At 41.9% G+C, this 27,271-nt stretch overlaps 1 protein-coding gene across 2 annotated transcripts in view; it reads right to left on the bottom strand.

Moving 5' to 3' along the window:
• The window catches only part of LOC122549822 (calcium-binding mitochondrial carrier protein Aralar2), a 284,028-nt gene that overhangs the window by 194,676 nt on the left and 62,081 nt on the right, over positions 1 to 27,271 (bottom strand). For both annotated transcript variants that reach the window (XM_043689903.1, XM_043689904.1), the window contains exon 3: positions 14,959 to 15,101. In XM_043689903.1, the coding sequence (XP_043545838.1) occupies positions 14,959 to 15,101 (143 nt within the window). The remainder of the gene's footprint in view (positions 1 to 14,958; positions 15,102 to 27,271) is intronic.

Raw genomic sequence — 27,271 nt, forward strand, 5'->3', positions numbered from 1 at the left:
GATCTCTCTCATAGTCTCCCATCCTCTCCCTCGCATTCACTCCCATCTCCTACTGACTTCCTTCAACTCATTCACTCAGCCACTCTCCGACTCACTCCCTTCCATCACTCAGCCTCCCCCACTCATTCAGTCTGCTGCTTCCAATCTCCCTTCCTCACTCAGAATTTGCTCTCTGCCTTCTTCACTCACTGAATCTGCCCCTCTCAGATTCACTCACTCATTCCCAGCCTCTCCCAACTCTCCTTCATCAGTCAGACTGTCATTCCCAAACTCTCATACTTCATCACAGATACCAACACTCAATCTTTGTGAGACTCAATGAAAGGTCTCTCTCATTCTCTGACTCCAACAACCCAGATCTCCTAACTCTCCATCTGTGACTCCAAGTCTCTTGCACTCCCCCATCAAACACTGCTCCCTCTAGGACACCATCCCAGGTCTCCCTAACTTGCTCTTCCAGTCTCAAACTCACTCGATCAGATATTCACCTTCACACGCATTTGCTTGCTGTCGGACACTCAATGGTTTGCATTTGCATAGCATCTTCAATAGGTTGCAGTATTGCGTGGTGCTTCACCAGAGCGTAGATAAACCTCACATCAACGAAGTACTCAGACAGGTGATTGTAACAGATTGGTTGGAAAAAGTGTTTTAAACGAGGAGAGAGAGGCAGAGAGATTTGGAGGGAATTCTAGACATTGTGAAGTTACAGACGGCAGTGATAGAGCCATTTGGATTAGAGTGAAAATCCTAAAAACAAATTAAGGTGTTGGCCGATATGGAACCAATCGAGGTCAGAGAGCATGGTGATGACAGGTGAACAGGAGTCTGTGTGAGTTAAGAGACTGGCTGTAGAGTTTTGAATGAGCTGAAGTTACGTGGTGTGAAACATGGGGAGACCAACTAGGAGAGAATTGCAACAGTCTAAACAAAGATTCTTAATGAACTACCCCCACAACAACCTGTTTCGCACCTTTCTTGTAAAATGTCTCTCAAGTGCCTGACAGGAGTGTTGGAAAACTAAACATGACATTGTGTTGAGTAAGGTCAGATGGAGTTGTGGAGATGTGCAGCGTGGAGGCAGGCTCTTCAGTCCAGCCCGTCCGTACCAACTGGGTGTCCCGGCCCGGTCTGGTCCCTCCTGCCGGCGCCCGGCCCAAGTCCCCCCGGGCCCTTCTTATTCATGTGCCCGGCCGGGTACCTCTTGGGTGTTGTAGTTGTCTCAGCCTGCGCCGCTTCCTCTGACGGCTCATTCCACACACGTACCACCCTCTGTGAAAAAGTTCCCCTTAGGTCTCTTTTATATCTTTCCCCTCTCACCCTCAACCTATGCCCGCTTGGGAAAAGAGATTTTGGAAAGCACCTTGAAGGAGAAAAGCGAGTTAGAGGGTCAGAGAGATGTAGGAAGGGGATTCCAGAGCTTAGCCTTAGGCAACAGAAGGCGTAGCCTTCGACAGTGGAACAGTAAAAATCAGGGAGGCTTAAGAGGTCAGAATTGGAAGAGCTCAGAGATCTCCAAGGTTCATGTGGCCACAGAGAATCACAGAGGTTAGGATGGGCAATTGGAAAATGGGGGTGAGAGTTTTAAAATCAAGGCTTTGCATGAATGGCAGTAATTGTAGATCATGGGTGATGGGGAAGGGAGAGGGTTAAGACATGGGCAGAGGGATTTGGGTGGCCTCATGTTTACGGAGGGAGATCGATGAAGCATGTGTCAGAATGGTCAGGTCTAACAGCAGCAGGGATTCAGTGAGGGTTTCAGCAGTAGATAAGCTAAAATGACGAGATGACATTGGACTGTGCTGCAGAGGCTGGAATAGGTGTTTCCATTGATGCCGTGAATCTGAGATTTGAAGCTCATCTCTGAGTCCAGTATGACACTACAAAGTTTACTCTCAGTTTGTGTCAGAGAGAGAGGGAGGGGGATAGAGACAGTCGGTCAGACAGGGAGATCGGAACAATGACCAAAAATGATGACTTCACATTTCCCAATATTTACAAACTCACACTCACTCCTGTGTGTATGTGTTTTTTTTAAACTAAATGTAAAGAATACTATTCTGCCTTGTGGTGTTACTTGCTGTGCAGATTATCTAACATCATTTTCATGTCTGCTTATCATAACCTTTTCCTAGCGTACTAGGGGTACAGTGAATGTTGCTAAATGACTAATTCAGGGAGCATGTTTTCAAGCCTCACCATGGTAATTTGAAAATCTGATTCCTTGCTTAAAGAAACTTCTGTGAGTAATAGGTTGGACACATGAGAGGGACCAAGAAATTGTTGGATTGTTGTAAAAACCCAACCGGTTAACTGATGTCATTTTGAGAGGCAAATCTGTCCTTTACCTGATTTGGGTTTAGATGTGACTCCTACCCAATGTCTGAACAGCCAAACAAGCCACCCCGTTTCTCAGGGCAACTAGAGGATGGGCTATGAATCCAGCCTGTTAATGCCTGGATGAAAGCATTATCCAATTATTCACCTTTTCCTTTACTTCCCCAGTTCAAGTTGTTAATAGAAATTTTTAATCCACCTGTTCAAACACACCTCTGGGGTAAGTGCAACTTGACCTCAGACCTTCTGGTCCAGAGGTAAGAACACTGCCAATGTTGCAAAAGAGCCCCCTCACAATTTTCTAGCCTATCTCTTCAGAGATGTCATTCCTCACCTATGGAGTAGGTGGGGCTTGAACCCATACCTCCAGACTCCAAGGTAGGGAATACTACCTGTGCAGCACAAGAGCCCTCTCCCAAGATTGTGTGCTTGTAAGAAGAAGGCTTAAGCAGCTAATCTGCTTTGGGTTGAAGCGTGGATTGACTTGCTGGGAGCAGTCTCCTCCTCGATTTCAGGTTGTGCTGGAGAAACATGAACACACTTTAACCACTGGGCTATTTCAACTGCCAGTGGAACAGCAAATACAGATATATCCACCTCGCTTAGTGCCTCCTAAATCTTTGCCCACAGAGAACCCCATTTCAAGGCTCGAAAATTGTCCTGATCTCCACTTTGGGAAACCCTGGGATAGTTTACAGGCCACGTTGAGAGGATATTTCTCCATTGCAGACAAGGTTTTGATCAATTGAACGGGAAACTGCTTGGAATTGTAGAAGAGGTAACAGCCAGAGGAGAGAGGTTAAAACAGTGGATGGGAGTAGTGAAGGTCAAGAGTGTGTTGCTGGGAAAGCACAGCAGGTTAGGCAGCAGCCGAGGAGCAAGAGCATCAACATTTTGGGCATAAGCCCTTCATCAGGAATGAGGCTTGTAGGGAATAGGGAGGGGAATATTTGTACACAGGTTGTTGTGATCTATAATACACTGCCTGAAGGAGATTGTAACTTCCCAAAGGGAACAAGGATGTTGTCAGGGTTGGAGGATTTGAGCGAGAGGGAGAGGCTGAATATGCTGAGGCTGTTTTTCCTGGAGCATCAGAGGCTGAGGGGGGACCTTATGGAGGTTTATAAAATCAATGAGGGGCATGGATAGGATAAACAGACAAGGACTTCTTCCTGGAGTGGGAAATCCAGAACTAGAGGGCATAGGTTTAGTGTGAGAGGGGAAAGATATTAAAGGGACCTAAGGGGCAACTTTTTCACGCAGAGGGTGGTACGTGGAATGAGCCGCCAGAGGAAGTAGTGGAGACTGGTACAATTACAACATGTAAAAGACATCTGGATGGGTATATGAATAGGAAGGGTTTGGAGGGATATGGACCAAGTGCTGACTAATGGGACTAGATTGGGTTGCGATATCTGGTCGGCATGGACGAGTTAGACTGAAGGGTCTGTTTCTGTGCTTTACATCTCTATGACTCTATGACTCTACACTCACATGCACACACACATACACACTCTCTCTCACACTCACAACCCCTCAACCAGACAGACACACACACACACATACAAAACACACAGACACAAAAACCCACATGCACACACATACATATACGTTTGCAGAGTTACATTGTACTTTGCACAAAAACTGTATGAATTCATGTAAAACTCTGTTATCTCACTTTTTAGATTAGAATCAATCTAAACATCATGGCACAGACAGAGAACACAGGGGGCTAACACCTTCAACATATTGTCTAGCTAACATCAATTTTACAGTTAACCTGAGAATGCAACTTTTAAAAAGGTTTTGTGATTTACACAAGAAAGAAATGAAACTATCATGGTATTCGAACAGATGAAACACTCAACAGACAATCAAGGTATTTTTCAATGTATAATTTCAGTTACATCACACTGTAAACTTTTGCTATAAATTCTGTGCCTTACAATTGTGTCCACCACAACCACCTGATGAAGGAGCGCTACTCCGAAAGCTAGCGTCCTTCCAATTAAACCTATTGGACTATAACCTGGTGTTGTGTGATTTTTAACTAAGTTTGGAAAGGTCTCAAATGAGCAAATCTTCTTTGTGCAGTCCTCCTAGTCTCAAAATCCACATTTCTTCATCCCCAGACTTTGTGGACATGAATAACAATGCCTTCCTGAAATTTCAATTTTGTTGCAGACAGTGAAATGTTGATTGTTTGACAGTACTGCAGTACTGAATTGCTCATTTTCAACTTGTACACTCTGTACTCTCCTTGAATTCATGAGCAGCATTTGTCTTCTCTTTGCTGAGGACATTAAGTTAAATTACACCACAGATGACAAATAAAATGATTATGTTACCAATGCTTGTTAACACATTCTGTTGCATTTTTCTCCAGATGAAGACATTGGCATGGTCTTCCTCTGCTGGCACATACATTCTTCAGTAACTTCACTCGTTTACTAGATATCCTTCCCCAATCTTCAATTACTTTCCTGGAAACATTAAACTCTCTTGCTGTTTCTATCAGTCTTTCCCTTAAAATTGAACTGCAAGCTTGTCATTCATTCTCAAACACAGTGATAAATCATGCAGTATTTGTTAAGTTTGTCGATTGGCTAGGAGTCTGCTACCAGAATTGGAAGACAGACACCCTAAACATTTCTGTACATAAATTTTAAAAAAACACTGTAATTACCGATAACAAACTGTCAATCAGAATGCAATCAGTTCCCTGAAAAACTAGAACTGACCTTGACACAAACAACTTTTACATGAGTATGTATGATATATTAAATTTTAACTAGATATGCAAGTAAACTGCGGAAACCACAAAATTCGAAGTGCAGCACAGTACCTCATAAGTGAATACAAAATATTATTGTAGTCTCAAATAAGAGTGCCCTTCTGATAGACTTTCACACTTAGAATATCAGATGCTTTCTCTCTCATCCTTTGAGATTAATAAGGATTTTGAAATCAAAGTAATTTATCTCTTTGCCTAGGCTCTATCAAGATATACAAACACAGCAACTGTACAGAATAAAAGAATTTTGTAAGATTCTTAACAACCACCTGTTCCACACATTGTTTCAAGATTTGATGTACTATGCTTCTGAAAGTGAACTAAATTTCTTCTCCTCATTGCAGAGCCTTACCTGGGGCTTTCCACACTCTGAGTTGTGAACACCAGAGAATCACAAACTGAAACTTTGGTGTCATGAGCTCTAAGGCAACAATGGCTATTGTGGAGCTCTGACAAAGTGCTAATAGCTGTGTAGCCCTGCAGTGGTCGTGATCTAACTGGCAAATCTTTGAAGCTTGATTCCTGACTTGAAAAAAATCCAATGGAGAAGTTGACTGGATTAAACAGACTCCCCTGATGCTGTCACTAGTCTCACATCAACAGTCACCCTGTTCCTACCATGACACACTCACAGTTTTCTCATGTACACCACCTTCTATGCTCTCATGGTCCTATCACATACTTTCCCCCTTCCATGCCCTTCCATGCCCACACAGGCCTCTCACCCCACCACACTCTCCTCCACAACATGAACACAGTCACATGTCACTCACCCCATACGCCACAGAACTCACCCCACCCCCACCATTTTGTGAACGTGTCTTCAATAAACAATTTCTAGCCACTGCATTACCAATCATTTATTCATTGCTGATACGTGAATAATGGGGCTGTAGTGCAATCAGAAGTTGTGCCTGATATCCAAATACTCAAGTTCACCTTCTACAAATACAAATCTTATACATAATCACAGTGAGAAGTTGAGATCTCCTTATCAGACTGGTACCTCTGCACCTGAGCCCCTAGGGAAGAGATTTTGCTGTGCATTACTGGGCCAGCCATTACATTTGGTATAGCTGGGAATATGACAAGATGACTGTTCCTACCATATACATTCTGACAAATCCCACTTCACTCACATCCTGCTATATAGCACAAAGTGCAAGCTGCAGATACAATACCACCATGGAGATCCTGTTTTCATCACACAGTCTCTACAAACACCAACTCTAATGATTCCTCGACACAGTTCTTTTTCCTAAATAGTCAGGATTTATACCATGTTCAGACAATATAATCTCACCACAAATGGCACAAGCAGCAATGAATCTCTTAAAATGTAGAAACAGCACAAGTTCATTTGACCCAACATGTCTATGCGAGCCAATAATAACTATCCAGTCTAATGGCAGTTCAGAGATTTGGAAGTGTTGACAGCAAACTCCTGTGGGCTTCAAGATGGCCAGCAATGGATCAGAAGGACTCCAAACATGTCAGAATAAGTCTTCACCCAATTTCAAGAAATTTAATAAACCATCTATCCACTAGACCACCTTGTCGATGACATCTTCCCAGAATCAGAAGGAGAAATCTGCAGAAGGCAAGAAAGAATGCACCCAAGGGAACTTTAGTCAAGATCCAAAATTCAAACTCTTGATGGCAGGATAAACTTCTGCAATCATGTTGTCTGACCTTAAGATTGGGTTGGGTCAACCTTCCCAACCTGCAGGTGTTAGGAAACCTATCTGCATCGCATTAAAGCACAACTCACTGGAATTAAGTGTTCACTCCTAATTAAGTTCAATACTATCAAGAAATATATGTCTTTAGGTACTTGATGTGTACAAAAGGCACAGAAAATCTTAGAGACAGAGATTTTACAGCATGAAGAAAGGTTTTTTGGCCCATTGTGTCCAGGGCAATCGAGCATCTATTTATTCTAATCCCATCTTTTAAGAACTTGGCCTGGAGCCTTGTATGCTGTGAGTTTCAGCTACACACCTATACAGCTCAAATGTCTTGAGAGTTCCTGTGTTTTGCACCTTTTTAGGCTGTGAGATCCAGATACTCATCATCATATGGGTAAACAGAGTTTTTCTCAAATCCCCTTTAAACCACCTGCGTCTTGTGTTAATACAGTGTTCCCTGGTTATTGGCCCTTTTATTAAGGGAAACACTTTTCTCCTATCTACCATATCTATGCCGCTCTTAATGTTGTACAACTTCACTGGGATACCCCCACTCCTCAGCAGTCTCCACACGACGGAAAACAGCACCAGCCTATCGAGTCTCCAAGCAAGAACCTGGCAATCCTGACCTCTTCCAGGGCTTCAGCGTAAGTAGATGCTGTTTTGAATTTATAGTGATATCATTTTGAATTATGGTTAGATTGACTTGCGGTGTAGGATCTCCAAGTGGAGTAAAAGTGACAAACGCGAGGAGTGTGACTGTGGAACAAAAGCAGCAAGGTAAGTGGAGGTCAGTGGGGAAAGCAGAAGCAATTCAGGACAAGTGTTGCTGGTGTTAGAGAAACCATAGGAATTGCTAAGATAAGGATGTAAAAAGCTGAAAACTGCAGTAAGGATTTTTTAAAATTTTTCCTAATTAACCATTTCAGAAATGGTATTACACACAGCTTTGGGGCAGGGATGGGACTTGAACCCAGGTTTGCTGGTTCATGGATAGGCACACTATCTCTGCAAAATTGGTATCCTACATTTCTGTTCTGTTCTGGCCTGTCCTGATTTATTTGGAGTAAAGTTCTTTGGGGTAATGGCTTTGAAATCCGCATAACAGACAGTTGGGTGTGCAGTTCGTGGTCATTACAATTAAATGATTTTGCCTGGGGATCTGACTGCTCATACTGTGCAGCAGATAGTGCATTCACAGTAATGGGGGGAAATTAAGGGGTTTGAATGTGGTGAAGAATTGGGAGTTGTACAGTCTCATGGAGAGTGGTGCTAATTACAGAAAATGAGGGTGCAAGTGATTTTAAGAATGGGATAGGTCAGATTAAGGAGGAGCCTTTGAGACCTTGATAACTAGTAGTTCAGGAGAAAGAGTAAGGAAGTTCAACATATTCATGTGGAAATGGATGGTAGTGCTAGAGTAATGGGATGACAAGGCAGCAGAGGTAAAAGATCATGGGAAGGGCTTAGTGAGTGGCAGGGGAGAACTGAACATATTTGTTCTCACAATAAACATTAATCATGCATTAATATTGAATGGAAGAGCTGACAAAAGCAAGTCAACAGAAATCTTCTGGCTGGGTAGAATTTGGCTGACTGCAGGCCCATCTTTTCAATCGTGAGTCCAGAGATTGAAAAACCATGTTCATCTGGGGACTAGCATTGCTTTAGTATCGATAGCAATCCTTCACATTTTAATAAGATCCCAAGAAGCCATAGAGCCCTCTGGCATTTCATAATGTGTACAATATGCACACATCCATGGAAGAAGTGAATGATGTGCAATCCTTAAGGAGCCTAAGAGACAGAAGACAACAGTCTCCAGGATTAGAATCTACATTTTCCTGGCTGGAAGCTCATGCCAGACACGGAAATACAGAGGATATTAGCACCAAGTACATCATGTGAGGCAAGCTTACAACAATTCTACTGCAACTTCAACAAAGAGAAGCTGAATATTAGGTCTGGCAAGGTGTACTGACTTGCTTTAGGTAACCCAGGCAACACATTATGTCACCAAGCACAAAATGTTATTCGCAAGGAGCTGTGTTTTGGGGACTTGAAGGATGGGCATCCTAATGGTGGGCATGTTCGTTGGTCAGGAGGCCAGGAGAAGAATAATAGTAAAAAGGGAGGTGAAGGAGAATTATAGATGGCAAACCTCAAGGTAAATGATGGCTGTATGCATCAATGAACTGCATTGACAGATCTCTTTGAAGTCAGAATAATGACAAATGAACAACCTTGCACTTCTCTTGGACATTGTGCAGCTGAGAAAGAACCTGGAACCTCAGTGTCCTGAGAAGTAGTGCCTTAAATATGCCATGTGGATGACAAAGACCTAATCCCACAAGGACTGGGAGGCAATCTCATGCTATTTGCCCTGAAGACAACAGTGGCCTGAAGATGTTCACAAATGTCTAGTTCCTAGTGCTCTACACAGGAAGCACTGTGGAATTTCTCAGTCAGCCACTCACCATTGGTCCAAAAGCAAGGTTAATGGGTTAGAAGTAGTCCAACAGGATGTAAGATTTAGATCAACAAAAATAAGAAATTTAAACCAGTGACCTTGCCATATTATTTAATATAGGGATATCAATAAGAAATAATTTTGATTTTGACTCTCCAAGAAGTATATTTATAAAATCTGAAAGCGAAAACGAAAGATATTTTGACTAGACAAAATATCAACCACGACTGCAAACTACAAATTATAACTGACCATATGGAAAGGATACTAGGACAACTAGAGAGTCATTCTAGAACAATCAATACCAAGAATAATGAACATGATTTTCTGGTTAACTGAGCAAGAGTATGAAATCTTTTAAAACAAGTTGCAAATGCCAATTTCCCTTCCTGAATAAGGGACAAGCAGTTGCAAATTTTGCATAACAATGCATAATAATATGCTACTTCAGGTGCTTAACTCAGATTTATCCTGCAATTGAAAACTGTCCACTATATAGCATGGAAAATATAGGCATTATCAAGTAAGGGAGGTTAGTTAAGTACTGTTATGTAAGGAATGAGAATAACAAACGAAATGGAGATGAGATTTAGAAGGACGCAAAGAGAGGGGAAGTTAATGGCCTGTCATATCAGACCAAGTAGCTTGGACAATCCATATGGTGAGATGACCTTGTGCAATTTTGTCGGCGTTTGGTATGCTTTCCTTTATTGGTCAGAGTATTGAGTACAGGAGTTGGGAGGTCATGTTACGGCTGTACAGGACATTGGTTCGGCCACTGTTGGAATATTGCGTGCAATTCTGGTCTCCTTCCTATCGGAAAGATGTTGTGAAACTTGGAGGGGTTCAGAAAAGATTTACAAGGATCTTGCCAGAGTTGGAGGATTTGAGCTATAGGGAGAGGCTGAACAGGCCAACATTTAAGAGGCATTTGGATGGGTATATGAATAGGAAGGGTTTGGAGGGATATGGACCAGGTGCTGGCAGGTGGGACTAGATTAGGTTGGGAATCTGGTCGGCATGGACGGGTTGGACCGAAGGGTCTGTTTCCATGCTGTACATCTCTATGACTCTATAACTTTGAATTCCACTCTGGGTTCATGCTTATCCTATAGTTTAATCATAAAGTAACTATTTACTTAGTTTATCTGCTAATGCTGAGATGTAAGGAGAAACGTTTCAAAAGGTTGCTTCAGTTACTAAAAGACAAATGAAATAAAATGATTTAAAGAACATCAGTTGAAGAAATGTATTATTTCTACATAGTTTAGACTTACTTCCCTTAGTCTTGGATTTAACCTTTGAAATCTGTACTTCTAGTAACTGATCATTATTGCTGTGTAATAATCTGTGTATTTATATAATTAATTGTAGCCAGTACTGGACAGTCCTACTTGTTGACATGGATAAAAGGCTTGTAGAAGAAAGAAAGGAACAAGAGGCAGCAAATCTGCTTTTCAGCTTTCTGCTTAAATACAAAATCACCAACCTGTAATTCTATCTGAGCCTGTCAAGAACTGAAGCTGTTTGCCTTTAAGAACCTTGTAAAAACTAGCTTCAAGTGAGAGAAAACCACAAGATGAGCTGTAGCAAAAGTGAAATTGCCTGATAACATTTTCAGACAGCTGAACAGTGTATATGTGACACCATGTATGCCATCCCAAAATGAGAATTTGTATTGGTATGAGTGCCATACTTCACACTATAAACATTCGGAGCTGGAGGGGATCTGAGCATGTAATCATCAGGGAGGATTAATCTGGTTAACCAACAAAGTCATGAAGAGTTCTTGTTCAATTGTTTTACACAAAAAGATGGATTCTTGAATGCGGACAAGTAATTGTGAATTTAGTCGAAATGATTAGTGATACACAAAAAGAATTCTAGATAAAACCACACATTTCTTCAATGCTGTTGTGTACCCAGGATAAGATCACATCCTGGACAAAGTAACCTAAGAAGGAAGAGGTTCTACAACTAACAGATACGATGTTAAAGGGAATGCAAATATAGAAATTTGAGAGAATCACATAATCCTACAGGGCTGAATAAACCCTTCTGCCCATAAAATCTGCCCAGACACGTTAGAAACATGAGACTATCAACCTAATCCCATTTACCAGCACTTGGCCCATAGCCTTGAATGTATTGGTATGCCAAGTCTCATCAGGTATATTTTAACTAAAAAGAATGTGAAGCAACCTACCTTTACCTCGGAGGTAAAAAAAGGATTTCCTCACATCCCTCACCTTCAACTTGCAACCCCTTGTGACTTAAAAAAATTATTTTTATTTATTCATTTGTGGGATATAGGCATCGCTGGCTAGCCAGCATTTATTGCCCATCTCTAGTTGCCCTTGAGGTGGTGGTAAGCTACCTTCTTGAACCATTGCAGTCCACTTGCTGTAGGTTGACCCACAAAGCCACTGGGGAGAGAATTCCAGGATTTTGACTCAGCAACAATGAAGGAATGGCGATATATTTCCAAGTTAGGATGGTGAGTGGCCTGGAGGGGAATTGAAGGTGGTGGAGTTCCAATGTATCTGCTGCCCTTGTCCTTCTAGATGGAAGTGGTCGTGGGTTTAGAAGGTTATTTTATTGCAGCGCATCTTGAAGATAATTCAGACTGCTGCTACTGACTATCAGTGGTGGAGGTAGTGGATGCTTGTGGATGTGGTGCCAATCAAGGGACTGCTTTGTCCTGGATGGTGTCAAACTTCTTGAGTGTTGTTGGGGCTGCATTCATCCAGGCAAGTGGGGAGCATTCCATCACACTCCTGACTTGTGCCTTGCAAATGGGGGACAGGTTTTGAGGAAACAGGAGGATTACTCGCTGCAGTATTCCTAGCCTCTGACCTCCTTGTAGCCACTGTATTTATGCAGTGAGTCTAGTTGAGTTTCTGGTCAATGGTAACCACACCCATCCTCCCCCTCCGTGCCCCTCCCCCCCCCCGCCAGGATAGTGGGGGAGTCAGTGACAGTAAAACCAGTGAATGTCAAAAGACGGTGGTTATATTGTCTCTTATTGGTGATAAGTCATAGCCTGGCATTTGTGTGGCTATGTTACTTGTCAGCATAAGCCTGGATATTGTTGCATTTGAACCTGGACAGCTTTAGTATCTGAGGAGTTGCAAATAATGCTGAACATTGCACAATCATCAGCAAACATTCCCACTTCTGACCTCATGATGGAGGAAAGATCATTGATGAAGCAGCTGAAGATGGTTGAGCTAGGACACTACACTGAGGAACTCCTGCAGAGATGCCCTGGAGCTGAGATAACCGACTTCCAACAACCATGACCATCTTCCCCTTCAACTAAGGGAACAGCTGCTCCTTATCCACTCTGTCCACACCCCTTATTATGAGTAACGATGAATGCACACAAATCTTTGAAGGTTGCAAGACAAGTTGAGAAGAGTATTAAATAAAAAAATTAAATTCTCAACTTTATTTACAAAGGAATACAATGTAAAAACAAGTTTGCTGGGCTACACCTTCATAAAATACCGCTTGAGGTATGCCTGCATAATGGTACACATTGTTTGGATATGCAAAACTTGAATATTGCTGAAAAAACAAAATTTGCTGAAGCTTTTCATCTTGCCTGCACTGAAAACAATTTTCAACAAATACCAAAGTACATTTTTATTGTAAAGTGTGCTAATTTGTTGGCAAATAGACGTTGATAGATGTGTTACCATGTAGAACGCATGAATTTTATAATAACTGACGATTAACTGCCAAGTTTTACAGGTTGGATCTGATTGGCAAAGGCATTGTCCTCTAAGTAAACCAAAAAAGATAGCTGTAAACTGCTTTATTGAGTTGAAACAGATGAAATATGTATACTCTGTCTGTTAAGAATAGGGCCCTTTGTATTTATATATTTGTCTGTCACACTGCAAGCTGAGATGACAACCTTAAATTGACAGTCAACATAATTCTTAACACATTATATAGCAAATGTTGCCCAAACAAATCTAATAGTGGATACTGTCATTTGAGTTATGCAAGCATAGGCTGGATGTGTACAGTCAGTGCATTTTCTGTTGTGAAAATCCAAAGGAATTTTTTGTTTGATATGATCTGCCAGACTTCAGACATATGAGCTATGTACCTTGTGTCACAACAGCAGTAAAATTAACCCTAAACATATTCGCCATTTGTGTGACAGGCACAACATCCTTTGGCTTGACAACAGCATATTGATATGGGCAAGCACTACTGGAATTGCTATTGCACAGTAAGAGCATGAGACAACTTCATTTGTTGCACAAACTTTTGAGATACTTTAATCGCCTTTCCAGGGTATTCCAAGTTAGACTGAGCAATTTTCTGATCCTAAAGTAAAAACCTTGGGCCTAATCACAAAGTCGGCTCAATATAGTCTAGAGGATGGTTTTGGTGCACCCTACGTCAGGATCAAGCTTGCAAGGTGAATAAATAGCTTTTTGGTCAGTTTTATAGTGTGTGGGTAACTGTATGAATCCCAATGCATACGCTAACTAGGTTTGCAACAAACAATAATCAAGAATCCCTGGCCAATTTCTCAAATAGGTCATCAAGGAAAGAGAAGTCACATAACTGCTCCTTTCTGAAAGGAAGTTTGAATACAGGATTCATATAATTCACTAGAGCAACCAAATAGCTGACTCTGCTTTGCACTAGGGAATAGGACACATAACGCATGGCCAGATAGCAGTTGTAGTAGAAGTCAAAAAGTAAGTTGCATGAATACTTGAAGTAGAGGAAGGTACAAGACTATGCAGAAGGTCCAGGCAATGAGATTAATTTTAGGTTGTCTCAGCAAAAACAAATTGGTTGAGTGCTTATCATTTGTTCTCAGCTGCAAGCTTTTAGGAATCCTTTCATAAAAAGATTGAAAAATTGGAATGATGTTACAGATCCAAGAGTTATAATTTTTTTTAAACTGTTTCCTTTATTTTAATGAGGGATGTTGTGATCACTCCAACCTCTGCCAGGAGACTGACCCATGTGATTTTCTTAAACTGGAATAAGAGTCCTAGACCATAACTTACAGAAAATTAAGTGCCTCTTAGGGTTAGGATAGCTGGTCTGTGTCACCAAAGTGGGCACTGCTATTGGAAGGCAATTTGGGGATACTCAAAAGTGACTTGCAAAGGACACTGGAAAACTTGCCTGGTGTGACAGGGAGAAAACCATCTACTATAAAGCCTGGAAGAGCATAAGTCTCACTCATAGCTACATATCTACTCTTAATGAGTTATTATGGAACTACTTTTTCTGTAGTTTGGTATGTTAGTTGTTTGCTGAGTAATAATTAAATGGTCATAATTTCAGTTTGTCACAGTAAAAGTTTAAAGTGAAATTTGGCACAATTAGGATATTTAAAATGCATCTGGATGGGTACACAAATGGGAAGAGTTTAGAGGAATATGGGCCAAATGCTGGCATTTGGGACTAGATTAATTTAGGATATCTGGTCGGGATGGATGAGTTGACCGAAGGAACTGTTTCCATGCTGTACACCTCTATGACTCAATCTTGACATGCAATTCTTTTTGTCAATTACTGGGAAATTCATATCTCTTTACAAGTTATCAATCTACAAGAAGATTGCAATGATGAACATGCCAGTATAAATTAAGAGAAGCAATATGGTATTTGACAAAGAATATGCTTACCCAGTTTTTGACTGATTTACTGCACCTACAAGCAACTTCACTGTCTCAGGATTAGATTCCATGCCATTACGTAAATTCAAAAATCTTCTGACAAAGTCATCAGGTGACATGTATCGCTCCCCATTCTTCTCAATGGTTGCATACTGAAAAAGAAATTTCATCAGTAGATAACAATGTATTTGGAGGCTTTAACTTCCAAAGTCATTCTAAACTCTGAACTCCTATATTATCGTTTTTAAACACAGTTTCCTTGTCCATTTTTCAATACAGTAACTTGTTTTATGCAATAACTCACAGTAACTTGCAAGTTATCACTGTCAAGGCCAGTATTAATAGTTCATCCATAATCGCCCTCAAAAAAGTAGTGAAGAGCATAAACTGTTTTCTTGAACAGTTGCAGTTCATTTGTTATAGATACGCACACTACTGTTCAGAAGAGAGGGCCAGGATTTTGATTCAGGAACAGTGATATCATTCCAAGTCAGGATGGTCAGTGGTTTGGAGTGTTCAGGTGGTGGTGTTCCTATGTGTCTGCTGTCCTTCAACCTAGTGGTTAGCACAGACCAGAAATCTTAAGTGAATCAGCACATAAATAATCTGACTACAAGAGCAGGTCAGAGGTCAAAAATTGAAAGTAATTGACCTCCTCAAAACCACAAAATCTCTACACCATCTCATTCATTCGCAGCCCCTCGCAGACAAGGTTGGCTCTGGTTCACTCTCAGGGCAAGTCCACAGGTGGCTGTAGAGACTGATGTGACTACTGCAGGGTCTGCTACACTTGGGTTCGGTGATCGTCACAGGAAGGGGTGGGATGGGACAGGATGGGGCGTTGGTGTGACAGCACGTTCATTTCACTGTTTATGCCTGGGTTCCATTTTTTCCTGATAGCAAGCTTCAAGGTGCTCAATGCATTCCTATATGCTCCTCCTCTACTTTGGATGGTCTTGAGCCAGTGATTCCCAGGTATCTCTGGGAATACCACACTTTGCCAGTGAGGTCTTGAGGGTATCACTGAAGCGCTACGTCAGTCTACGTGGGGCTCGCCTGCTATTTCGAAACTGGGAAGCATCTACCTAGGGAATCTCGTCTTGGCCATGGAGACTGTGGGCTCAGCCCATCGTAGACAATTAAGGGTGGTCAGTGTCTCGATGCAGAGGATGTTGGCCTGATTAAGGACGTTGGTGTTGACGCATCTTTCATCACAGTGGATTCACGGGATATTGAGCAGGCAGTGTTGATGATACTGCTCCAGCACCTTGAAATGTCTGCTGCAGACAGTCCATGTCTCAGAGGCATATAGGAGTGCAGGAACCATCACAGCTCTGTAAACCATGATCTTAATGTTGGATTTGATGTTGATGCCTTTTCTTCAGTCAGTTAGCACTCTGGAGGCAGTGCTGGATCACTTCATGAATATTTGCTTTGGCCACAGGACATTCCTGAAGTACTGGATGTTCTCTAAGGCCTCCCTGTGGACCTTGATAATTGGGGGCTTCGCTGAATAATGCCAGGCCAGGTTGGAGGACAAAGTGAGGTCTGCAGATGCTGGAGATCAAAGTTGAAACTTTATTGCTGGAACAGCACAGCAGGTCAGGCAGCATCCAGGGAACAGGAGATTCGACGTTTCGGGCACAGGCCCTTCTTCAGGAAGGAGAAGAAGGAAGAAGGGCCTGTGCCCGAAACGTCGAATCTCCTGTTCCCTGGATGCTGCCTGACCTGCTGTGCTGTTCCAGCAATAAAGTTTCAGGTTGGAGGACCTTCATCTTGCAGATGTTCAGGATGACACCAATTATCTCATATGTCTCAGTAAAAGTGCTGACGATGGCCTGGAGATATCTTCTGAGATTACACATACACCAGCGTCATCTGCAAAGTGCAGCTCCATGACACTGGTTCGGGTGACTTTAGTTTTGGCTTGAAAGTGGCAGAAGTTGAATAATTTCCTGCACGTTCTGCAAGTTAGCTCCACTCCATCAGGCAGCTTGTTGGCAGTGAAGTGAAGCATTGCAGCGAGAACAATGTTGCATGATGACATAGCCGTACTTGATACTGGTCCGTGGGCGGCACGGTGGCTCAGTGTTAGCACTACTGCCTCACAGCACTAGGGACCAGAGTTTGATTCCAGTCTCAGGCGACTGTGTGGAATCTGCACATTCTCCCAGTGTCTGCGTGTGTTTCCTCTGGGTGCTCCGGTTTCCTCCAACAGTCCAAAGATGTGCAGGATAGTGAATTGGAAATGCTAAATTGCTCATAGTGTTCAGGGATGCGTAGGTTAGCTGCATTAGTCAGAGGTAAATGTAGAGTAATACAGTAGGGGAACAGGTCTGGGTAGGTTACTCTTCAGAGGGACAGGGTGGACTTGTTGGGTCCACAGCGTAGGGATGCTATGATTCTATGTATGGTGGGTCAGCAATGGAGCTATTTGTCATTACCACGGCTTCCATTTTGTCATGGAGCAGGCGAAGGAATGTATCAAACTTCATGGCAACCAAAGCGGAGAAGGCTGCTCCATATTGCCTCCTGATTGAGGTATTGAAGGCTTTTGTGAGGTGGAAGAAGGCCACATACAGAGGTAAGTTATTTTCCCTGTATTTCTTCTGTGCCATAAAAATCATGTCTGTTGTGCCCCTCCATGACCGAAAGCCACACTCACAGGGTTCTGTTGTCGATCAGTGTCCTTGAATGCACCCCACAGCATGCTTCATGCTATGAGCTCAGCAACACCCCAGTTCTGAAGGAAGTAGGGAAGACTTTCCATCAGCTTAAGAACAATAAGGCTGCAGGAACAGATGGTAACCCTGATGACACATTGAAACGCAGAGGCAAAGATTCCTACTGTAGCTACACACCCTCGTTTGCCTTATCTGGAAGGAGGAGAGCATCCAGAAAGAGCTCCAAGATGCCACAATCATAGTTATTTTCAAAAAAGAAAGGAACAAGTCTGACTATGGTAACTATAGGGGAATCTCGCTCCAGTCAATCATTGGAAAAGTCATTGCCAAGGTCCTCCTTAACTGTCTCCACCCTCTGGCTGAGGAACTCCTCCTGGAATCGCAAATCTACACCACAGATCAAAAGTGTGACAGTCTCCACTTAAATGAGTGCAGCTCAAACTACACTGACAAAGCCTGACAAAAATCAGAATAAACCAATATCCTTGATTGACAACTCCACAAAATAGTCACTCCTTCAATGACCAATGCAGTTGCAGCAGTGTGCAGATGCACTCTAGAGATTCACCAAGCCTCCTTAGACAACACTTTCAAACCAATCCAGATCAAGAGCAGCAGATACATATGAACATCACTAACTGCAAGCTTCCCTCCAAGCTACTGACCATCCTGACTTGGAAATATTTCATTTCTTTCCTGTCTCTAGATCAAAATCTTAGAACACCCTTTCTAATAGCACTGCGGATATACCTACATCAAATGGTCTCTAACAGTTTAAGAAAGTAACTCACCACCATCTTAAAGTCAACTAATGATGGGCATTAAATGCTAGTCTAAATCCCATAAATGTATAGAAAGAAATAATCTGTGAACATCACCACTTATGACAGCGGGAAGGTGGTTGGACCAAAGACACTACCAAGAAGAACTGTCGTAGTGATGCTGTGGAACTGAAAAGACTGATCTCCAAGAACCACAAACATTTTTCTCTGACCCACGTTTGACTCCAACCTGGAGACAGGCCCCCACTTGACTCCCACGAACACCAATTTTGTTGGGGCTCTTGAATAACTGATTCAGTCAAATGCTGCCTAATACCAAGGTTACTCAGACCTCACTAATGGTGCTTGTTTGAACCAAGGCTGTAATGAAGTCAGGTACCAAGTCGTCCAAATGGAACCCAAACCAAGCAACAGTTGGCATGTTATTTCTTTGCAGCTGCCACTTAATAAAAGATACTCACCAACCCCCTTTGATGATTGAAGCCAAATAAATGGATGGTAGTTGGTTGGTTGGAATTGTCCTGTTTAACTACACTGCTGCTGCAGCCAGCAGACAGCTTCCTCGTTTAGGCCTCAGAGAACTTGAGATTTTAAATTAAACTTAATCAGCAAATCTTGCTTAAATGCTAAATGCAAATACATCTAGATTTTAACAGAATATTAATGCTTAAATCTCTCACATAACAAATTCCTAAGCTTTCCAATCTGTATCACCTGAATATATACACTGTACCAATATGACTGTGAATATTAGATAAAGTGACAGTGTTCCTTCATCTGAGATCAGGTGCTATTTGTAATCTTCATGGTGAGACTGCGAGGGACAGCCAAGCACTACATCTTAAATGTCTAAAAACAAACTTCAATAACGTGAGGTTAGGAATGAGGGAAGTGAGAATTAGGTGGAAAGAAGAGGTCCATTATCCAGATAACAGGCTGAGGGTAAGGTGCATCATCCACATTCCCAGAATTTGCCACCTCATCAACCCCCTGAGCACCATCTCTTCCAAAGGAGTCAAGACATGTTGGTGCTCCTGTTCCCTTCTGTCCGCTGCAGGAAGAGGGAAGTGTATCAGAATTTAATGCATTGCATGGCAAGCCCACTGTAGCTGAGATGTGAAGCTGCAAGAATTAGGAATAAGTTTGGCAACATTGATATTTGTGCAAGCCAATTTTTGAGCATCTGGTTATTAGGCATACGTACGAAGATTTTAATGGTTGAGTAATGGGCCTATGTGCAATAAGAAGCATGAGACTGTATAACCAGTGTCTGTAACTTGCATGGATCTTCCCTTTAATAACGACAGGCTGCCTTGAAGGAGTGTTTAGTCCTATCTCATGTTAATCAAGCATGCACACACTTTGAGCATGCAGTCATTCACCAATGCACTTTGCTCAAGACTGCATGCTACAAATATGTTGATGAACAGGCAGCACAACATTTATGTGTTGCTTGCCTTAATGGGATTGTGTGTGGAGTAATGATCCGCACATTCGATAACAGGCCATGATAAAATCCAAAGGGAGAAACTTTAAAAAAGAAACACAAGTTCGTAGAATACTTCCAAGATATTTTCTTAGAGTATCACATTCTGGAAATGACCAGACACCATTGTATTAGACTTGATACAACGTAATATGATAGGATTAATTAATTATCTTAGAGTAAAGGTACTCCTAGGAAGCAGCAATCTCAAAATGTTTGAATTTTACATCCAGCTTGAAAGAGAGAAGATTGGGGCCAGGACAAGTATTTTAAACGTAAATAAGAAGAACTACGTGGACTTGAAAGCTAAGTCACTTGAAGTGAACTGGCATTCTTCACTAGCAGATAGATCAACAGAGAATAAGTGCTGACATTTCAGAATAGTCAGCACAAATACATTCCTTTTATAAAAGATAAATTCTAAATGGAAGACCCACCGTCTATGATTAACTAAAGAAGTTAGATAAAGCTGAAGGAAAAAGTATACATCTGCTCAGAGATGGTAGATCAGACAACTGGTCAGAATAGCAAGAATAGCACAGAATAATTAATCAGTAGGAAGAAATTAACATATGAGGGAGGTTAGTTAGGAATGCAGAAAGAGAGATAGCAAGAGTAACTGATTAGGCAGGGGATCAATGGTGGTTTGGAGTGGATGGGAATGTAGAATTCAAAGCACTGTTTATTGAATGACAGAGCAGGTTTGAGGGGTCAAATGGTCTACTTCTGTTCTAGTTTTGTATGTGCATAGTTTAATACTTGAAAAGCTAAAGCAAATGTTGCTCCCTCAGTCCAACACCGGCATCTCCAAATCATATTAAACCAATGCAGTGTTTTTTGAAAGATCAATATGCATTGTGGATAAAGGGGAGCCTGTAGATGCGCTGTACTGTAGATGTACCACAAGGGATCTGTACTAGATTAATCTTTTACATAGCAAATGAATGACTTGGACAAGGACAGCAAAGGCATTCGCAGATGACAGCAAGATAGGCAGGAAAGTACATTGTGAAGAAGTCATAAGAAGATTGCATAACTGTATAGATAGAACAAGTGAGTAAGATTTAGAAAAGTGATAGATGACATGACTGAAGTTATATTATGTTGAGTAGTCTTGATAGGGGGACATGGAAAGGATTTTTCCTCTTGTGGATCAGTCCAAATCTCAGAGGGACCGATTTAAAATTAAGGGTCAGCCATGTAGGACAGAGCTGAGGAGAATCTTTTTTGACTCAATAGGTTGACAGACTTTAGAACTCTCTGCCTCAAAATGCTGGGGAGGCACGTCATTTAATATTTCTAAGGAAGAGGTTCTCGTTAGGAAAAGAATCAAAGGTTACTGGGGTAGATGGGAATCCAACCAGAGGGTGCTAAGACATCGCTTGTTTGTGTTCTATGAGTCAGCACGGGTGTGAAAGGTATTGTGGAAGACCATCCCTGTGATAAGCAGGAGGAAGACCATCCAACTAGAGAATGCAAATACATCACTTGTTTGCGTTCTGGAAGTGGACTCTGCAATCAGCAGCACAGGTGTGAAGAACCTGTTGAAGAACAGTTAGCCCCAAACATTCCATTTCTGTAGTGTTTCCATCCCTCCTTCCTCCTCTAGCCCAGAAAAACACACACAACACCAGATTATAGTCCAACAGGTTTATTTGGAAGCATGAGTTTTCAGAGCACTGTTCCTTCATCAGGTGGCTGTGGTGTATAAGATCGTAAGACACAGAATCTATAGCAAAAGTTTACAGTATGATGTAACTGAAATTATATGTTGAAAAAGACCTGGATTGTTTAAGTCTCTCATCTTTTAGAATGGGCATGTTGGTTTCAGTGCTTTCATATGTAAATCGCAAAAACTTTTAAAAGTTTACATTCTCAAGTGAACTTTAACGAATGGTGTCATGTCAGCCCAGCTAATGCATTTAAGATGTGAGCTGCCCTGTGAGAGATTGTCTGTGCTACAATGGTTAAACTGATTCTAATCTTAAAAAAAAACAGATTTACCGAATCTTACATGGATTCATGCAGTTTTTAAACAAAGTAACATGTAATTCTACAAGTACAAATTCACCTCACAAACTTAACTGTATGTGTGCATGTGGGTGTGTGTGTGTTGGGGGGGGTGGAGTGTCTGTGAGAGTTGTGTGCGTGCACACACACATCGGTCTGTGTACGTGTATGCTGCAATGGGGTCACCTGTAGTGTGACATGAAACCCAAGGTCCCAGTTTGAGGCCATCTCCATGGGTACCGAACTTGGATATCAGCCTCTGCTCGGCCACTTTTCATTGTTGCGTGTCCCGAAGTCCACCTTGGAGAATGGTCACCCAAAGGTCAGAGGTCAAATGTCCTGGACTGCTGAAGTGTTCTCCGACTGGGACGAAACACTCCTGTCTGTTGATTATTGTGCGGTGTCCATTCATCCATTACTGTAGCCTCTGCTTGGTCTTGCCAATTTATCATGCCGCAGGGCATCCTGGCTGCAGCGTATGAGATAGCCAACATTGGCTGAGTACCTGCCACGTACATGGTGAGGGATGTCCCCATGCGTAATGGTGATATCCATGTCAACATTCTGACCCTTCTTGCAGCGTCCACCGTGACACGGTCCAAATCCAGAAAAACAGAGAGGCAAGGTTCAGAGGAGAAGAGACAGAGCATCACGAAAGGAAAGTTGGCAGCGAGAGTTCCAGCAAGTGAAGGAACACAAGCCTAAATAGTTTCTGGAAACTGTTGCTGGTGAGCGACAGCTAAGTTTTGAAAAGTTGTTAATGGAACAGAAAGCATCAGAAGCGAAAAAGGAGAATTTGACATTGTGAGGATTAACTAAATTAAAGCAGTAAATGTGGCAGGAGAGCTCCAAATCGTAGTCTGCTCCTCTTGCTCAATCTGGGAAGCCGGGCACGTTTCCAGTGTCCGGGACCAAGTAGGGTGTCCAGCTGCAGCTCCTGGAAGCCAGAGTTTTAGAGTTGGAGCGGTGTCTGGGGACACAGTGGAACATTTGCAGGGTAGAGAATGCTGTAGTTCGCATATATAGAGAGTCAGTCACATTGCTGATTTAGGCTCCATAGGCAGGAAGGGAATGGGTGACCATCAGAAAGAGCAGGACAGCTAAGCAGGGAGTGCAGGAATCTCCAGTGGTTATTCCCCTGCAAAACAGATTTACAGTTTTGGCTACTATTAACAGGAATGGCATCTCAGGAGATAACAGTAACAACCAAATTTGTGGAACTGCTGTGGAGGTCAAACTGCAAGTTTTGTTGAGGGTCAGAGGAGGGTAACCAGCACTAAGGGTTTATTTTTAAATTAATTCATGGGACATGGTGTCATTGGCTGGACAGTATTGATGGTCAATCGCTAGGTGCTCCAGAGAAGTTGGTGGTGAGCTGCTTTGGCTGCAGGTCACCTGCTGTGGGTTGACCCATAATGCCATTAGGGAGGGAATTCTAAGGTTTTGACCAAGCAACAGTGAAGGAATGACAATATATTTCCAAATCAGGATGATGAGTGTCTGAGGGGAACTTGCAGATGGTGGTGGTGCGACGTTTTTGCTGCCCCGTCCTTCTAGATGGAAGTGGTTATGGGTTTTGAAAGTGTGTTTTTTTTAAAATTACACTAAATCTTGTGGATAGTACACACTATTACTACTGAGTATCAGTAGTGGAGGGACTAAATGTGGTGCCAATCAAGCAGACATAGTCCTGGACAGTGTGATGATGCAGCTCATTTCACAAGGTTATGTTGTCCTTGTTCTTTTTTTTCCCCCAGAGAAGGAGTGAAAAACAGAAAAGTCTAAATTGAAGGGGTTTAGGGCCAATTTGATTATAGCTAACAGATATGGCCTCGGACAAAAGGCTTTCAAGTTTAAATAAAACACCTGTATAACAAAAGGGGAGTGGCCAACTCGCCCAGCTCAGGTTTTCTCAGGTTAGTTTGGTTTGGTTTTAGCATAATAGTCATCTGAAGCTGCTGTACCCAAAGAAGCAGGTCCAGCATGGGCTGGTACTCTCTCTCTCTTGGACTTCCCTCCTGTAAAACCCTGTATTCGATTTTACTTTTTGTGCCAAGGGGCGTTAATGGGGATTGTTGCAAGTAGTTGGAACAGCATAATTAAATTTGATTGAGCTGTTGGATTTTCAGATTTGTTGTTATTCTGTATTCTGTTGCTTGTGTTTCATTTGGTAATCTTGTAAACAAATTCTTTTTGTTTAAGGCTAAGGGGGGGGGGGGTGACCAGCTGCATAGCTGCATCACTTCTGGAATATCTGTGTTACATCTGCTTAAAACAACTAGCAAAGGTGGGGTCTGGGCTACTTCTTGAAATATCTTGAGGGGGTCTGGCTGATCCATAACAGATTGGGGGCTCCTTGCAGGATTTGTTCTGTAGTTGCAAATTGAGATTAGGGTTGTTGGATGTGAAGACAGTGAGTGATAGGTGTTGGTGTCTTTGGTTCAGAGTATTAAATTTGGTTGGTTTAAACACTGCTTGGGATGGCAATGGCTCTCAGTGACCAAAGTTTTCTGGGAGTGGAAGAAGTAACTGAGGGTTTTTGCAAAAGGTAATTAAGGCCACACTGCTGGAATTAGCAGACAAGCTGGGGTTAGAGCAGTCTCCTTCCATAAAAGGAAAGGAGAGACAATTACAGCAATACCTCAGCATTCAATTTGCTAGAATCGCTATCAGAAACTTTAGGAGTCTTGGACAAACTCTCAGCTCCAGAATTCCTGTTACTAGCACGTTTTCTTGCAATAGTCCTTCAGATGTACCCATCTCATGTTTCAACACCACAGATTGAGAGAATTCTGTATCTCTTAATATTAGCAATTAATATAGCTGTTTTACAGGTATGAGTGCTGACTCCTATGGTTGAAAAGCCAGTGGAAACTCAGGCAACTCAACTATTGCAGGAAATATATCCTGGGACTCTTCCAGGATATGTGTAGTAATGAGGTCACAAAGTCACCAGTTGAAACAGGAGTGATCAAAGAGAACAGGTAAGAAAGATTTGTGGAATTAGTAGAGACCCTGTTTGATCAGACGATTGATGCACACTTGGAGCAAATAGATGACACAGCAGATAAATTAACTGAGTTACAGCAGAAAGATAAAAATTTAAAGCAATGGTCTCAAAAGGCAAACACAAAAATAATCCAAATGTATCCTCGAATGTTGTTATCTAAAAAATGATGGCTTAATGAAGAACGATACACCATCACATATTCAGGCAGATGAGAAATGGGCAAGGTTCATCAAGTCGTATTGCCAGTGGATTATAGAAAAGAAGTGAAGTGTTGCAAGTGGTGCACAAGCTACCAGTTGGGCGTCAGTTAGGAGTGAGAAAAATTCAAGCTGAAGTACAAAAACATTTTTACTGGCCTGGACTGCAAAAGGATGTAGCTGAAACTTTGCCAGACATGTCAGATAATTGGAAAGTGTATAACATGTCATACATTTGAGGAATCTCTTCCAAGAGTCTTAATTGATTGAGGTAGGGTCCTAGGCAAACAAAAAGTGGGAATCAGTATTAACAATGATGGATGTGTCTATTAGATTTCTAGAGGCTCTCTCATTATGCAATATCACAGTTAAAAGAATTGTAAAAGGAGTTACTCAAAAGTTTCGCTAGATACAGACTACCCAGAGATACAATCAGATCAAGGGTCAAACTTCACATCAAGATTATTCCAGAAGTAATGGATATCTTAGGAAAAAAGCAACTTAAATCTACTGTGTACCATCCAGAACTGCAGGTAGTGCTAGAAAGGGAGCATCAGATAATAAAGACCAATGTTGAGAGCTTATAGTCAAGACTATCCAGATGATTGGGATAAGGGAATTCCGATCAGTGATGCACCCAAATGAATCAACCAAATTCAGTCCATTTGAATTAGTTTTTGTACATGAAGTGAGAAGAGCGCCAAAATTGATGAAGGAGAAATTGATAAGATAGAATTCAGAGACCACATATTTGGACTGTGTCAAATTTTAGGGAACAATTAAATAGAGCAGGGGAGTTGGCTAGGTAGCATTTAAAAGTATCACAGCATTCCCGAAACAGAAAGCAGACAAGAAATCAAAAACTCACAATTTTGCTATCAGAGATAAGGTGTGAGAGTTACTTCCAGTGATAGGTGAACCTTTAGAAACCAGGTTTAATCAAATCGAAAAGAAATGGAGTAAGGTGAACTATTTGATAATGACTCCAGACAGGAAGAAATCAGTGTGTCATGTCAATATGCTCAAAATGTATTTTGACGAGGAAGGAAAGCCTAAGGAGATTATGTTATTAATTTCAGCACAGAGAGAAGAGCCAAGGCCAGAGGATTCTGAATTGGACATTCCTTCCATTAAACTGGACAATGAGGAAGTTGTCAAAATTGAGATAAGTTATTGAGTTACCTTCCAGAGGAAAGCAGAAATGACCTAAAAGAGTTATTACTATCACATGGGGAGATATGTGGAAATAAGCTGGAAAGTACTAACCTAATTATGCATGATGTAGAGATAGGAGATGCTGTTCTGATAAAGCAACATACTTATAGACATAACGCTATATAGTTGGCAGAAGTTCAAAAGGAGATTGAACGCATGTTCAAAGGTGACACAATTAATCAGAGTGAGTTACAGTGACTGGAGCTCACAAATAATAATGGTGCCAAAATCAGGTGGTACCCAACGGTTTTGTGTGGACTATCGAAAGGCAATGCAGTTACAAACACTGATGCATATACGATTCCACGTTTGGAAGACTGTTGAAAAAGGCGGGACAAGCAACTTATATTTCGAAGTTGGAATTGCTCAAAAGACACTGGTAGGTATCTTTGTCATAAAGACCGATGATCATTTTGGCTTTTATAACGAACAAATGGCCTGTATCAGTTTAAAGTCATGCCATTTGGTAAGAAAAATGTGCTAGCCACAGGTCAGGGACTAACTGATTAGGTCACTGCCAGATTATCCAACTATGTTGAATATATAGATGACCTGGTGATTTTTAGTCATATTAAAAGGAATATTTGCAACATTTATCAGACTTGTTAGATTGACTTCGGAAGGCAGGTTTGATGATAAACCGGGCTAAAAGTGAATTTGCCAAAGCCCAAGTCACCTTCCTGGACCATGTTACTGAACTTGGACAAGGGGCTCCACAGAATGCAAAAACAAAGGTAATTGGGCAATGTCCGATACCATTGACAGAAAGAGCAGTCCTACAGTTCCTGGGGGCAGTAAAATCGACGTTTCGGGCAAAAGCCCTTCATCAGGAATAAAGGCAGAGAGCCTGAAGCGTGGAGAGATAAGCTAGAGAAGGGTGGGGGTGGGGAAGAAGTAGCATAGAGTACAATAGGTGAGTGGGGGAGGGGATGAAGGTG

This window comes from Chiloscyllium plagiosum, chromosome 5 (genome assembly GCF_004010195.1).
Source record: "Chiloscyllium plagiosum isolate BGI_BamShark_2017 chromosome 5, ASM401019v2, whole genome shotgun sequence".
Lineage (NCBI taxonomy): Eukaryota > Metazoa > Chordata > Chondrichthyes > Orectolobiformes > Hemiscylliidae > Chiloscyllium > Chiloscyllium plagiosum.